General features: G+C 53.8%; 1 protein-coding gene across 1 annotated transcript in view; it reads left to right on the forward strand.

Moving 5' to 3' along the window:
• Positions 1 to 15,068, forward strand: part of CASZ1 (castor zinc finger 1) — a gene marked incomplete at both ends in the record, with an annotated part of 70,879 nt that overhangs the window by 24,406 nt on the left and 31,405 nt on the right. The window contains 3 exons of the mRNA XM_079545644.1: positions 3,637 to 4,194; positions 9,280 to 10,120; positions 12,004 to 12,072. Of these exons, the coding sequence (XP_079401770.1) occupies positions 3,637 to 4,194; positions 9,280 to 10,120; positions 12,004 to 12,072 (1,468 nt within the window). The remainder of the gene's footprint in view (positions 1 to 3,636; positions 4,195 to 9,279; positions 10,121 to 12,003; positions 12,073 to 15,068) is intronic.

The following is a 15,068-nucleotide window of genomic DNA, read 5'->3' on the forward strand; positions in this document are numbered from 1 at the left end:
CTGTGTGCACCCAGGGCTTCCCCTCGCTCCATGCCGACATGCGGGCAGGACGCAGGGCTGCTAAAGAGCCTCACTGAAGTCCCCAAGGCCAGGCAGAAGAGGCAGCATCCACTAATCCAAGGTCATTTCCTGGGCTAAAAGCAATAAAATGTTTTATTGATAAACCAGAGAGGGGAAAGCACACACACTGCATCCACTCTCACACCGTGGCTGGGCTGGGGCTGCCTGGGCTGGCGCAGGGCTCCAGTGCCAGGAGAGATGTCCCTGCAGGGGCTGTGCCCGGCTGCTATCCACCACTCTGGGCATGGCTGGGGCACGGCTGCAGCTTTCTGCTGCCATGCTGGACTCGAACCACAGTGGTTAAAAAAAGAAAAGGCCATGCAGCGTGTGGGCCCTCCTTCCCTCCCCCTCCCCGCCCCAAATAATACTGTTAATAATTAATCGAATGAGAGCTTGCAGCTCCTGGAAAGCTGGCGCTGGGACCTCCCTCCTGAACGGAGCTGCTCAGCTGGGCTGAAAACTCTTCAATAAGAATATGAAAGCTCCATCTGTTCGACGTGCCCGGCCCTCTGAAGTGCCGCCGCGCTGGCCCTCCCCATCCTGTGCCCCATCCCATGGCATAGCCCTGAGCCCTCCTGCCCTGCCCTGCCCAACCCCAGCGGGTTCCCATCCCCGGGCTCAGCACTCCTCTCTTCCACACCGGGGTCCTTTGTGTCCCCAGCCCAAAGCACTGCTGGGCGCTGTGCTCCTCCTTGAAGGGAGCGATGTCCTGAGGATGGTGCAGGGCAGCCGGTGTCTGGTGGCAGGGCGTGGGGAGGGGGTGGCAGGCATGCTGCCGGTGGCATTGTTTTCAGAGGAAGCACTCAGTGTAAATAGAGCATGTGGGAGAGTTCGTCCTGGGCAGAGATGAAAAGTCCCCGTGACAGGCTCAGGTTATAAATGGCTTCCTCGGATTGATGCAAAATCAAAACATTTCTATTTGGAAGAAGAAAATGAAGGGGGATGTTTACTTAGCTGGGAATCTTTAAACAGCACAGTGCGGACGTGGGGTGACCTGGTGGGTTGTGGAGTGGGGGGGGGCTGGGGCAGGGACTCCTGGATCCAGGGCCCTCCTGCTGCACCCCTACCTGGACGTGTGAGGTTGCTCTGCTCCCCTCCAGCCCCAGTGCCGTTCTCAGTGGTTCTCTGCCAGCCGGGTTTCCCTTCCCTGTTGGAAGTTGTCAGCCTAAAGGAGAAATGCAGATACTGCCAATGTCCCTGTTGCCCCAGAGACAAGGAGATCAGGGATGGGGAGATAGGGATGCACTGGCTTGCTGAGAGCCGGCGGCAGAGTTGCAGGAGGAGGGGGGAGTTCTGATTGCCTGCAGTCATACAGGCACAGGTGGGATGGAGAGATGGTCTTGGGGAGGGTTGGCTTGGTAGATCATGGGAAAGGTACGTTTTCTAAACTTGCTTTATTTTTAACTCAGACTTCACAGAAAGATGCCCAGATTGTTAAAGAAGAGCATCGCCGTGCTAAAAATAAGCAGTCAAGCACAGGAGAGGGGACAGGAGAGGTGCAAGAGGGAAGGGCAGGAGCTGGGGGGCCAGAGGGACAGGATTGGGGTGTGTGTGCCACAGGGCCAGGACTAGAAGACAAGTTGCAGGCTCCCTGGAGCTGCTGCGTACGCAGCAAGTGCAGCCTCGGGAACGTCTGCTCCCCTCTTCCTTTGGATAAATATTTATATATTCATTTGCCGTCTGGTGCGCTCACTTGGCTGCTCACCTCCAGCCCAGCATAATGGGACCTGCCGTGCCTGCAGGGTGGGGGCAGTGGGTGGCTGCGTGCCTCCCTCCCTGCACCCATCACACCGGCTGTCCTGATTGCCAGGACAAGGAAGCACCGGGGTCAGTGGCTGCCCTGGCCCCGGCCACCTGCCCCACCGCACTGCTGGCCCCCCGCCGAGTGCACGCAGTGAGCTGTCGGGGTCCTGGCCAGGCTCCAGCTGGAGCTCACAGCAGCCTCCCCAGAGTCCCAGCGCGGTACTGCTGCGCACGGGAGCGGCCGGCACTTTCTGCCCTAAATAGAGCGGGAATGTGATGGGAAAGGAAGGTGCCAACATGCAGAGACTTCGGCAGCATTGCGGGCGCCCATCTGTAGGCACGAGGCTGTGTGCGGGGGGGGATGTGTGAAAGGGAGACGCGTGGGGAGGTGTGCGGGGATGCCTGGGGGAGATGGGATGCTGTAAGCCACACGTGCGTGGCTCACACCTGCTGCTGTTGCAGGCACATGGCTGGGAGCTGCTCTTGCTCCTGCAGGGATGCAGTTGGGGCAGAGGGGGGATGCATTCGGGACATTAGGAAAGCGTTTTGCCTCACTTTGTGTGGGAGGCCGATAGATTTGTCAGGGGGGTATTCCTGCAGCCTGTGACGGGGAAGCGTGTCTGAAGCTGTCAGGAGTTTACGCTAAGCAGCCACTCTCTGGCTCTTGGACAGCAGGTCTAAAGTTTCAGTGTGTTTGTGTTGGGCTGTCATGTTACGGGATTAGGGGCTGTCACGATGGCTTCTGGGTGCGTCGTAGGGGGTCTGATTAATCTCAGCGTGCTTCTGTGGAGCAGCACCTCCCTGTCGCAGCACGCAGGGACCCAGGAGCCCCTGCTGACACCTCTGCTTTGGGACCCGTCACCCTGCTCACTCTGAGTGCCTCTCACAGGGACCGTAAATAAAAAGAGAAATGAGACAACGCAGCTGGTTTAGAATCAGGTTTTCGTTGTGTTTTTTTTTTTGTTTTTTTTTTTTTTTTTTTTTTTGTGATTGAATCCTGTTAATTGTTGGTGAGGTGCAATTATCTGAGTGACTCTGTGATAGGGACCGTTTAGTTCAAGCTTCTCCATGACCTTGAAGTTAATACCTCACCTTCTTCCTTTCTCCCCCCACATTCCCTCACCCCTCCTTTACTAGCTGTCACATATGAATAAACTACATTAAAATAACAAACCTCCACTAATTAGCTGATTGTGCTGGGAAGTGTGAGAGCAGAATTTCCTGTGTGTGTGAGAGCAGAGCAAGCAGTCACAGGGGCTGATCAGCTGATGCCACCCCAGGCGGTTTGCTTCCATTGAGCTGCCTCACACCCAGCACAGCACAGTGCTCCCATCACCCATATGGGTTCTCCCTACTCCATACTGGTTCTCTGCTCTCTGTACTGGTTCTCCGTGCCCCATAGTCGTTCTCCACTGAGCCTGTAAATAAAGGCTACAAAGTGAACTCACCACCCACACAGTGGGAAACTGTTACATGTGCTTGGAGCTGTGTCAATTTGGGGATGGGGCTGGGGGCAGGTAGTGCTGCAGGATGAAGGATGCAGCAGCAAGGCTTCCAGCAGACCAGTCTGTGCTGCATTCACTTGCCTGAGGTGTTGGGGCTCTCTGAGCCAAGCTCAATCTCAGCACCAGCTCCAGCCTCCATTGAGGCCCTCTGTTGGGAACAGAGGTCGGGAGCACCAACTCTGCAGCCCAAGCCTCAGCTCTGAGCTTAGAAAGACTCCATCCCATCCTTCCTGGGACAAGAGGCCTGTGTGAAGGCCTGTGGGTTGGGAACAGCCATTTCTGATCCCTCTAATGCCCTTCCTCGCTTCTTTCCCCTCTCTCCTTCCAGCTGAAAGAACTATATGCACTGACGCAACCTCAGGAAAACCCACAATGGCTGCCAAGCGCAAAGGCGGCCTGAAGCTAAATGCAATCTGTGCCAAGCTGAGCCGCCAGGTTGTCTTCGACCACGGGGGAGCCGAGCAGGCGCGTGCGGACAAAGGGCCGCAGCGGGAGAGCAGCAACAAGGATCTGCCTCAGCCCGGGACCAAGGAGTCAGGGACTGAGTTTTCAGACGGACTCAGCCACGTGCAGAAGATCGAGGAGGACAAGAGGAGGGAGGTGATCGAGAAGTGGGTGAATGGGGAGTACGAGGAGCCTTTGCTGGGGCGGGCCGAGGGCAAGGAATGCCGGGGCGCCGAGGGTGCGGAGGTGCCGCCTGAAGGGGTCTACATGGTGCAGCCCAAGGGCTGCAGCGACGAGGAGGACAACGGGGATGAGGCAGACGCGCTGCGGGGCTCGCAGGATGGCACATTCCTGGACGACAGGGATTCCGACGGGGCGGCCTCCAAGGATGACGCGTACCGGGCCTCCAGCGAGGCGGCCTCCAAGCTGGGAACCACCTCAGGTAAGGCCCTGCCACCCACCCCTGCACAGGGCAGTGACTTGGCCACACGTTTCGAGGGAAAGGCCAAGCTTCTGCTGGGTGTGTCTGCCCAGGAGAGGGCTGGAGACCCCGAGTCCCCTAGCAGAGGCCTGCCTGGCTGCTGGGTGTTTTGCTTTTGGGAATGTGACCATTTTGTCTCTGCTTCAGAGTACCCTCCCTTAGCGGGGTGGATGTGTCTGGGTCTCTTCCCAGACCACAGATCCAATGGTAGAGTAGATCTTCCCTAGGTTTGTTCTCACACAGAGTGTGTAAAAGTTTGCTTGTGCCCACCAGTTGACTTTATTCAGCAGTGATACCCTCTAAGCTGAAAGCTGACCGTGGGACCCAAGGGCTGTACCAAAAAGAAACCTGTAACAGATGCCCAGGCCCTCACCCAGCCATGCTCCATCACTGCTTCCCCTCTTCCCCAATGGCTGCTGCCACCCAGCATTGGCCCCTCCACGAGGGCTGCCCTGGCACTCCTGCCTTGTTAGGAGTAATACACAGCAGCTCCATCTCCTGCCCAGCAGAGCTGCTCTTCTCAAAACTGCGCAGCCCCCATTTCTGAACTGGGCACTGACTTGGGTGTCGTTGCAAAGAGTCTTCCCCCAGCCTACGTGTGCATTTCCTATTTTCATATAGCTCACGTCTTATTTCTTTACCTCATTCAAAATCTGTGTTCAGCCACAGCTACTGGGGAAAACCCCAGCTGAGTTTCTTGCTCGTTTTCTGATATGCGGGCCCCCAGATTGATTTTTTGGGGCCATATTAGTGCTAAGCCTCAGAAGAAGCTTAGGACAGATTGAATTCTCTCTATTAGGGCAGCAGCTCCCTCCCCCTGATTTGTCACTCGGCTGGGTTGGATCTATAATTGAAAGATCCCCCCCTAATCTGCTCCACCTGTGTGCACCCTCCCCTGATCTCAGCACTTTGTGAATCCATCAAACTTTCCTCCTTTTGTGTGTGCCTGTGTTTTCCTCCTCCTGTTAATAATGCAGCCTAAACTCATCTCCGTCTGTCCGTTCCCCTTCTGGAGAGGCACATTCTCTAGTCTTCACGAGTTCAGTGGCAGCGCACATAATTATGCATATAAGATATAAACAGAGCTGTTTAATTATCCTTCGCCACATCAGTGACAGAGTAATTAACAAACATTGCAAGATCAATGAGGAAAAGTGTGACCTTCAGTTTCCTTTGATAGGAAAGCCCTTGTCGTTCCCAGACACAAGGTGATTGTGCCTGGACTCAGTTTTCAGTTTGTTTTAATTCCCTTTAGCCCGCATTTGCAGCTTTTATTTGCCATGAAAACTAGAAGGAGGGGAACCTAGAATGTCAAAATACATTGCCAACCTGTGGAAAATGAGAAGGAACTGAGGTTTTTTGTCAGGTAGGAGTTGTCAGTGATATGCCTTTCGTGGGCTGTGCTGTCAGAGGATTGCACAAAGATCTGTAAGCTGTCACTGGGGGCTGGACAGGGGGCAGGTAATGGCACGTGGGGCTCACATACGGAGCCGCTCGGGGTTTGACATGCAGAGGACGTGCTGCTGGGTCTTGGTCGTCTGCTTCAGGAAGTCTGGTGTAAATGTGGATGGCAGCGATTCCCTGGAAAGCACAGTGTGAAGGATCTGTTGTGCTGGAGAGGACAAAGTATTCCTGCCACCAGTGTCCCCTTCCAGGGTCATGCAGCAGGGCTTGCTGGGCATCACGCAGGAGTTTGCAGAGGCTTGCTCCGTGCTCTTTGGTCCTCATGCTTTGAAACAAGACAGCTGATGCCCATAGGGAACACGCAAGGACCGAGGAGTCGATGCTGAGCCTCACTGTGTGCCTCCAGGAGCTGCAGAGCCAGCGGCCGGCAAGAGATGTGTGTCAGCCTCTGACCTGCCCACACACAGTGTTTCCTCATTCATTCACGCACCCTCTCCTGCACCCTGACTGACCCACGGTCCTCCACACACATTTATATGTAGCATTTACACTCCTGGTACAGGCTCTGACCGGGATCCCTTCCCACAGTGTACTGGGGGAATTTTCCTGCACAGTCCCCTGTTCTTCCCTCTGCCCATTACTTACACACTGTTCTAAAGCGGTCACCAGGAGCTTTCCTGTGTGCAGGTTTTCAAAGTTTTCTTAGCCTGTGGGCTGTCTCTCTCAGAAAGGGAATACTAGCCTTCAAAATATTCCTTTCAAAGGGAATATTTCTCTTCTAGATTTCCTGGGGAGAGCCCACTTGGAAGAATGTGCATGACAAGTGCCAGTTTCTCTTGCGTTATCCTACTGCCCCCAGATTTCCACGTCCCCCTCCTGAGCAGGATAAAGGACAGAGCCCTGGCTGGGATGCCCCATCCCCCAGGATCCAGACCTTGAGCTCCATTTGGGCTGTTTTGCTTTTCCTTCCATATATAGTGTGCTGCTGCAGGCTATTTTTAGCCCCTTTTTTGCTAGCTCCGGATCCTTTGTGATACGATAGCTGCTCTGAGACTCGCAGATCTCTGCTCTTTGGCAATGCCCACAAATGGAGAGCCGCAGCGAGGGGAGAGGGAGCCCTTTTGTTATCACACAGAAGGGGAGAGAAAAATGCGATGCAGGGGGAGGGCTGCTCACTTTTCACAGGGATTTGTTTCTCAGCCGCTTTTCTTCTGCTTCGCTTCTGTCTGCACACGGGTATGGGAGAGCTGTCTGTCCGCTCGGTAACAAGAGTGGGTTGGAAGGGTCTCAGCCTGTCTGCCTCCAGCAGAAGAGCCCCCAGCCTTCTGCCTAGCTACAGAAACGTGGAGGTTGTCAGGGCTGTAGGGGTGTGTTGGTGGATGAGGGAAGGTGTGCTCCGTAGGCAGCGGGAGCTGGCCAAGGTTCCATCTAAACGTGGATGAGAAATGACAGCAGCGCTCACAAAGCCGTTCATCGGGGGAGGTGTCGCGGAACCAAACCTGAGCAAAGGGAGACAGACAATGCGGGGTGTTGTGGGGGATGAGGGGATCAGATCTGGGGTGCTGAAACCTGAGCTCACGCTCAGACTTTGCAAAACCCAGAAGAAGATCTGAAAGCTCACCCTTATTGATGGTCTTGGGTTGTGCATCTGAGTTCTGCACCAGTCTGGCCATAAGGCTTGTTATTGTGAATAGGGTACAAGGCTTGTTATTGGGCTCTGTGGGTCTGATTCTGTGTTTAACACCCCCCAGGATGTGCAAGGACCAAAAGCTACATCCAGAGCCCCCACCTGCAGGGACGCTGCTGCCCAGTCTGTACCTGTCAGGATGCCTGTTCTGAAATTGGGCATCCCAAAATCCAATGCAGGACGATGGTTCTAACTGCCCAGTTCTAACTGGCGGGTGATCTGGGGCTGAAGCAACCCCCAGCACTGGGCAGGGTGCCTGCATCGTGCTGCTTGCAGGCTGCAGCCATGTTCTGCGTGCGGCCTTTCTCACGTACCCGGGGAACTGGTGCAGCAGCAGTTCTGCTCTGTGAACTCAGCTGTGTCGAGCAGTATTGACACAGGAATGTGACCCTCACAGACACGCACATTTTAGTGCCTGTTCGAGGCAGTCTCTTCCTCCTCATAGTCCTGTGGAAGCAGATTTGTGCAAGCTGATGGCTGCTAAATTGTGAGATTGCTCATTGACTGGCACTTGTGCGTGCAGAAGTGCTTGTGTAAATGCATGCCCAGGCATGTGGCATTACAGGCTATCAGCTCCCCAGTTCATAGGTTTGTTTTCATGCTTTGGGTCTGTTAACAACTTCTGTGGCTCGATGCCTTCTTTTCCAAGGCTGTGCTGTCTGGGTCTGAGCTTTGCACCCAGTGCCCAGACCCTCCACCTGCCTCCTGTGCCCCTGCTCCTGTGGTAGCCTGCCTACCCCAGAGCTCATGTGAGTGAATGGAAAGGATGATGGGGGAGGTCTGAAGGACTGCTGCACACAGTAAATCTTTACTCTGCAGGAGAAAGCAAGAGAGAGAGGTGGAGGAGGAGGAGGAGGAGGAGGAGAAACACTGTGTCAGACTGAAGCCCAAATGAGTCCAAGCTGCCGCATCAGAACAATCTGTATTTCCTCTTTATACTGATATTGGGTGACCTCCAGATGTGTGTTCTTCCCCTCCTGGTGGCCCAGGAAGGGGAACAGGGGAGGGAGAGAACCTGGGAAGAGCTTTTGCCTGGTCTCCTGGTACCCCCAGGCAGAGCAGCCCCTCCTGCCCCTTTCCCACTCACTGGAGGGAGCGCACCTCCTCTCTCTGAAGCCCACATGGTGTGTCCTCAGCCCAAATGCTGATGGAGAGAATGCTGCATCCATTTGGCACCTGCGCAGGCTTTCCCCTTTTCTTGTACTGGGAGCTGTTCTTGGCTGCTCAGGATGCAGCCAGTAGGTTTCCACTGTCCTCACTGAACTGCTATCCCTTGGCGTGTGGCAAGGAGAAACTCCCCAGTCACTGGGAGAAAGCGGGCTGAAGAGAACTGCAAGAAGGACTGCAGCGACCACTGGAACCATCCTGTCTTTGTCTTGGCTTCTCCGCTCCTTTCCCTCTCTCCCTCCCACGAGCTGCTCAGGCATGCAGCCCTACCTTCCTTCATCCCCACCTCTTCTGCCTCCCTTGCCTGCTCAGCACCGCCCCACTCTGCCCTCTCCTGCTGCACCCCTATGGTCACCAGCACTGCGGCCCGTCGCCGTGGGTCTGTCCGTGCACACACACACTCACGCAAGGACAGAACCGCATAAACCTCAGCATATTGGCATTGGTCTCACTTCCAGTAAAATTACTTTTTCTTCATATTAGGCCAAGGCGAGAGTGCAGAGACATTTATGAAACTTTGTTTAATGTACTGAAAAGCCATCGGCTAGAACATTTAGGAAATTGATTTTCCTGGCATTGATGAACTCCTTTTATTTTACCCCAGTATTAATTACTTTTTTTTTTAAAACAAATTAATTTAAGAGTCGTAAAACCTAACAAGTGAGCCAAACGTCAGTAGATCATGCTCCCCTCTCCTCCTAACCCCCCCCTCCTCGCTACCAGTGCTGGTACGGGAGGAGAAGAAAAATCAACCCCTTGCATGACTCTCTCCCTCTGGTTCTCTGCAGGGGAAGCTTCGTCGCTGCGAGATTACGCTGCCACCACCATGAATGAATTCCTGGGCATGTTTGGCTACGATGACCAGAACATGCGGGATGAGCTGGCCCGCAAGATCAGCTTCGACAAGCTGAACGCTGCTACCTCAGAGGCCACCGCAGCTGCAGCCTCTCTCCCTGGCGAGGACGCCATGAGCAAGCGAGCTCGATTCTCCAAGTACGAGGAGTACATCCGCAAGCTCAAGGCTGGAGAGCAGCTCTCCTGGCCCATGCACTTGGCCAAGTCTGAGGAGCTGGGCTCCAAGCTGGGCAAAGAAGCTTCCTCGGTGCTGGCGCAGCCCATTCGGCTGCCAGGTCCAGATGCCTCCATGCTGACGGAGACCAAAGCCACCATCCTGCCGCTGCCCTCTCCCAGCAGTTCCCAGATGCAGGGCCTGATGTCACGGGCCTCCAAATACGACTTCTTCATTCAGAAGCTGAAGACGGGTGAGAGCATCAGGCCACAGAACGGCAACACTTACAAGAAGGCCTCCAAGTATGACCTAGAAAACGTCAAGTACTTGCACCTTTTCAAGCCTGGGGAAGGCAGCCCAGACATGGGAGGAGCCATCGCCTTCAAGACAGGCAAGGTGGGCCGGCCTTCCAAGTACGATGTGAGGAACATTCAGAAACTCACTCAGGTGAAAGCTCCAACACCCAGCCTGGCCCCTGCTCCTCTCGCCAGCACCCCCAGCAGCACTCCCATGGCCGGCCCGGAGCAGGCTGTCTCCTTGCCATTCAACACTCCTGAGTACCTGAAGTCGACTTTCTCCAAGACAGACTCCATCACAACTGGAACAGTCTCTACAGTGAAGTAAGTGTCCTCCCACTGTTCTTAGCTTTGTGTTAGTGAGTGCATGGGTCAGTAGCAAATCAAAGTCAGTGTACTGATACGTACTGCACTGTTAGTGAGATGTTTCTCTTTGCTCTCTGTGTCTGCTCCTGTCACACTCTCCATCTCTGTCTTGTGCTGAGGATGTGGCCTGCCCTCAGCAGTCACAGCCATGAATCCAGAGCCTGCTAGCTCCTGGGCTCTTATGCTGAAAGGAGAGATAAGGGGACATGGTGCTGTCAGCGCTCTGAGGTCAAGATCATAACTGCTTCCTTCCCTCTTCCTCCAGTGCCCCAGGCAGCCAGCCGTGCTGTGAGAAACCGATTCTTGCTTGCATTTAACTCAGTGGCAAAACTGCTGAGTGATAGAGAGGGAGTCTTTGTATGTCCTAGGACATCCCGAACATTTCTGTGCCTAATTCCCATTGATTTTACAGGAATTAGGCATACATGTACTTTTATGGGACTGGGCCTGTGTCTTCTCAGTGTGCTTGTTCCTTACACAAATGGATGTGATTCAGTTACCCTGCAGACTGGGCAAACTCATTAGCCCAAATACCACTAATGACCTCTTACACATTGCTGGCAATCTCTGCAGTGATGCCATTGACTGAATAGAGATAGTCAACGGCCTTGCCAAACTTTGTATTACTGTGTAGTTTGGCTTCCCAAGGTGGCAGCTGTAGAAGAGCTGCATGCATACCCGAGGGGCACAGACACAACTGCACAGTGCGTGTACCAGGGATGACTGTGTTTAAATGCCATGGTGCAGTGAGAGTGCCAGGGCAGATATGGGTCTTTCTGTCATCAGAATCTTTTGAAAAAGAGTCAAACTGCCTAAAAAACCTTCTGATTTGACACGCCACTGATTTATCAGTGCCACATTTCCCTGACTGGTGCGCAGAGCTGGTGATCCTGCCTTTGTGTGAGGCAGCCATGCCCCAGCTGCCTGCAGACAGATGTGGGAGCTCTGTGGTCAGGGTCAAGAAAGGGTAAAAGATTATTATCTGACCCCCCGCGTGAGAAGAACCTGGTACGTGCTCCAGATGGCAGGCAGGGACTGCTATTACTAAAAAACACGGCTGTAAATATTCCTGTAGGCACCGTGCCTTGTTGTGATGGGTGACGTGGCCAGAGCCTCTGTGCCTGCAGTATCCTGAGCACTCAGCTGCTCAGTGGTCACCGCGTGGAGGCTGTGAGCCTCCGTCTGCCTGGGGATTCCAGTTTCATTTCCTTTCTCGTGCTCACATGGAACTCGGAAGTGGCTCTGGTCCTTCTCCTCCGGGCTGCTTGCTACAGACAGGCTTCTGTGATTAAAGAAGGCAACCTGCTGGCTGTGCTAACTTCTCTCTGGGACCTGGCTTCCTATTCAGTCCCCACTGAAACCCAGTAACCTGGCAGGAATTGTGCATATCCACATATACCACAGGTTGAAACTCAACCATTCAATGCTAGGAACTCGTCTACCTGCTCTGAGTAAACCTGGGCAAAGGTGTCCTTGGATCAGCCAGGATTGTGCTGATGGGCCAATATATCTCAGGTGGGCTTAGCCTGCCCCGGAGCTTTTTTTGTCTTGCAGAACTCAGCAAGGATGTAATTTTTATGTTTCCAATTGGTGCCAAGTTCACCACGTGGCATGGGTGTTCGGTTGGTTTTTAGAGATTAAAATAAATGCCTCTGCTGCCCCATCTGTGTAAACATGGGCAGTGTTGCAAGGTGCTTTGGGGAGGCCTCTGTCCTCATGTGGCCATCCCTGGTTTGCAGACGGTGTGTGGTCACCTCCCTCCTGGTGTGTGGGGCTGTGCAGAAGCAAGGAGCTGTGCCTGCCCCTGCTGCTGACCAGCTCTGTCCTCTGTTTCTCCCTAGGAATGGATTACCCACTGACAAACCCACCGTCAGCGAAGATGTAAATATTTACCAGAAGTATATTGCCAGGTAGGCAAAACTGTCTTCTTTCTTGGTGAGAGGGCTGGGAGAAAGAGGGTAGAATGAGCCTTGGAGAGATGAGGTTTGTCCATCTGGCCCAAGTGTTTAAAACCAGCTGTTGGCACTTCCATTTCCCTCTGGCATCTGCGCTCACTCTGTTCCCCTGCTCGGGATAGCAGTAGCTGTGAGAGGTGTACAGGCATGCCAAGAGCGTGCTCGGCTCCCCAGAGCTGCTAGACTTGTGACAAATAGTGGAAAAATGTTTCACTGCAGAAGCCTGTGATGTAAATGGGAGCGCCGTGTCTCAGCTGTCACTCTGTGCCCGGTGCTGTGCCAGTTCCAGCCTTTTCCCCCGCTGTGTCCGTGCCCACTGGAGGCAGAAGGACATGTTGTCTTCAGAGCACAGGCTGGGAGGAATCCACAAGTGAATCGAGTTTGGGCAGCTCTCAGAACCAGTAGGGGATATTCTGCAGCTCTGTTGCTTGAAAACCCTCGCTGGCTGTGTGCAGTCTGGGGCACCTCGGCTGAGCTCTGGCCAAGCAGGAATGAGCAGTGCTGAAAAGGAGCCCAAGCTGCAGCGGTGGCACAGAGTAATGCCATCAGAGCCAGAGGGAGAGAGGAGATTATTGCAGAACACCTGCCTGCTTTGGAGCTCGTCAGCCTCTGCTCCCAGCCCCTGAATCCTCCTTTGGTGCTGTCGAGGAGCTCACTGTGAGAGCCCCTTGTGTACAGAGCCACACCAGAGAGCACTTCTCTCCACAAACGCAGCTGAAGGATTTGTTCCCACCAGCACATGGGGAACAGGAGGGGAGGGGAATGTGCACTGTGCTTCCCCATCTTGCCCGAGACTGGGGGGGCTTCCTGGGGGAGCCAGCTGCTGGGGAGCTGCAGGGAGGATTGGGCACATGGGCAGGGCAGGAGGGTGGGAGCAAGTGATGCCCCTGGAGCCCTTTTGCCCACATGCGTTCTGGAGCAGAAGGGGGGCAGGAGGCCACTCGCGTGCAGCTCCTCTGGTGCACGCAGCAGCTCACCACCTCCTGGGAGGGCACAGGAAGGAAAGCAGGCTTTGGGCCCACGGCTGCGCGGCGCAGAAGGAGCAGCGCCCTTTTATTGCTGAGCCTGCTGGGTTTCGCTCAGAGGCGACGCCGCTCTCGGTGTCCCCAGCTCCCCTCTCGCGCAGCCCTGCTCGAACCCCACACCGCATCCACTCCTCTGAGTGCTCGGTGAGCCCCTTCCCCTGGGCAGGTAACCGAGCAGGCTGCTGAGACAGCGCAGGGACACCACATCCTGCTCAAAGAGCTCCGCAAGCCGCCCGCTGGCGGCCCAGCCACATCCCTTCCATTTACACACAATTTCAAAAACAGTTCTAAGCCTTAAAATGAGGGGGTAGGGGGGGAAGAGAGACACGACACTGTATGTCTGCGCTGCATAATTAGCTTAATGAGTGTGCCAAAGCCATTGCCAAAAGCTGCCCAGGGATAATCCATTCTCTCACACAACAAAACAAAATCTCTTACTTAGCTAGTTTGGGGTGGGTTGGTTTTTTTTTTTTATTTTTTGTTTTTCTCTATATTTATAATTTAAAAAAAAAAAAAAAGACCACAGAAAAAAAATTATTATTATTATTATTAGTGCCTCAGCAGATGGTGCTTCTGGCAGCACTTGCTTAAATATTTATTTCTGTGTGGGTTTCCTCCCCCCCTTGTAATTGGGGTGGGTTTTTTTCTTCCTTCTTTCACATCATCGTTACAGGGTAATGAGTCTGTAAACACTCACTAAGCATGCCGACTCCTTTATTTATTATTTTTATTATTATTTATTTATCCTGGTTTTTCTTTCTAACTCTTGCCAGATCAAGACTGGTTCTTTGGCCAGGAAAAAAAAAAAAAAAAAAGCGCAGAGATTAAAGTGAGGGAAGGGGAGGGAGGTGTAATTGTGAAATGAATCTGTGGCTGTACTCACAGCTTACGAGTTTGGATTTGCATATCAGCGTGATGAAATGGCCTGAGTTTGCAATCAGGTGTGTGTGTGCTCACGCCTGTTGGTGTGCATGGAAATTGTGCGGACGGTCATGTAAATTAGTCGGGGTGTTGATGCACCTCAGAGCATGTGCATGGAAATGGGCGCGTGTGGATGCGTGTAAGTGAGTGTGTGCTGGGTGAGCTTTCCTGTTATGAAAAAGCTAAACAGCTGCTGTGCTTTAAAAATTAATAGCTTTGAACTGTTTCAAGTGTCAGAAGAAACACAGGATAAAGATAACCCTTTAGGAACCTCACCCTGCAGGCTGAAGGAGCAGCCTGTCCCCTCCGAGCCGTGTGTGCTGCGTCCATCCTTCCCCCAGCACCCGGCATGCTCAGCTGCCTGCAGAGTTCTTTGATGTCCGGCCCTTCTGCTGCAGCTGGCATCTCTGCTGCATCATCCTTACCCTCCGTGCTCTTTGGGGCAGCTCTCCCTGAGCTCTGCCTTTGCCAAGTGTCCCTTTGGCCCGCACACCCCACCTCCCCAGCCCTGCACGGTTCTTTGCTCTCCCCGTGCCATCCCACAGCTCCTTGGCCTTTCCACAAGCCCCAGACCAGCAGGACCAGTTCCCTCAGCGCTGCTTCGTGCCCTCTGTTTGTGCAGCCAGCGTTGCTGTTTGCTTTGTGGGTTGTTTCTTCTCCACTGCCAGGGTTTGTTCCAGTTTCTCAATCACCTGTTCTGACGTGATCCCGATTTCCTGCGGTATTTCTTCTCCTTCCCCAGGGAAGGGCATGTCTGCTCCTGGCATCTGTCCCTGTCTCCCTTTGTGAATGCTGAGGAAAAAAAGTAATTTAATTTTTTAGCAACGTCTACCTTTTCTGTCAATTAAATCCCCCCTCCGTCTCCAGGAGGCCCTGCTGTCTCTGCAGTTGACCTCCTCTTCCTCACTGCACTCCAGAAATGCCTTATTTAGTACTGCTCTCCATCCTGGCTCCTTTTCCTGTCCTGCAGCTTAACATTACCTTGCGTTTTGGTGCTCCACCATC

Source organism: Tetrao urogallus (genome assembly GCF_951394365.1).
Source record: "Tetrao urogallus genome assembly, chromosome: 21".
Classification (NCBI taxonomy): Eukaryota; Metazoa; Chordata; class Aves; order Galliformes; family Phasianidae; genus Tetrao; species Tetrao urogallus.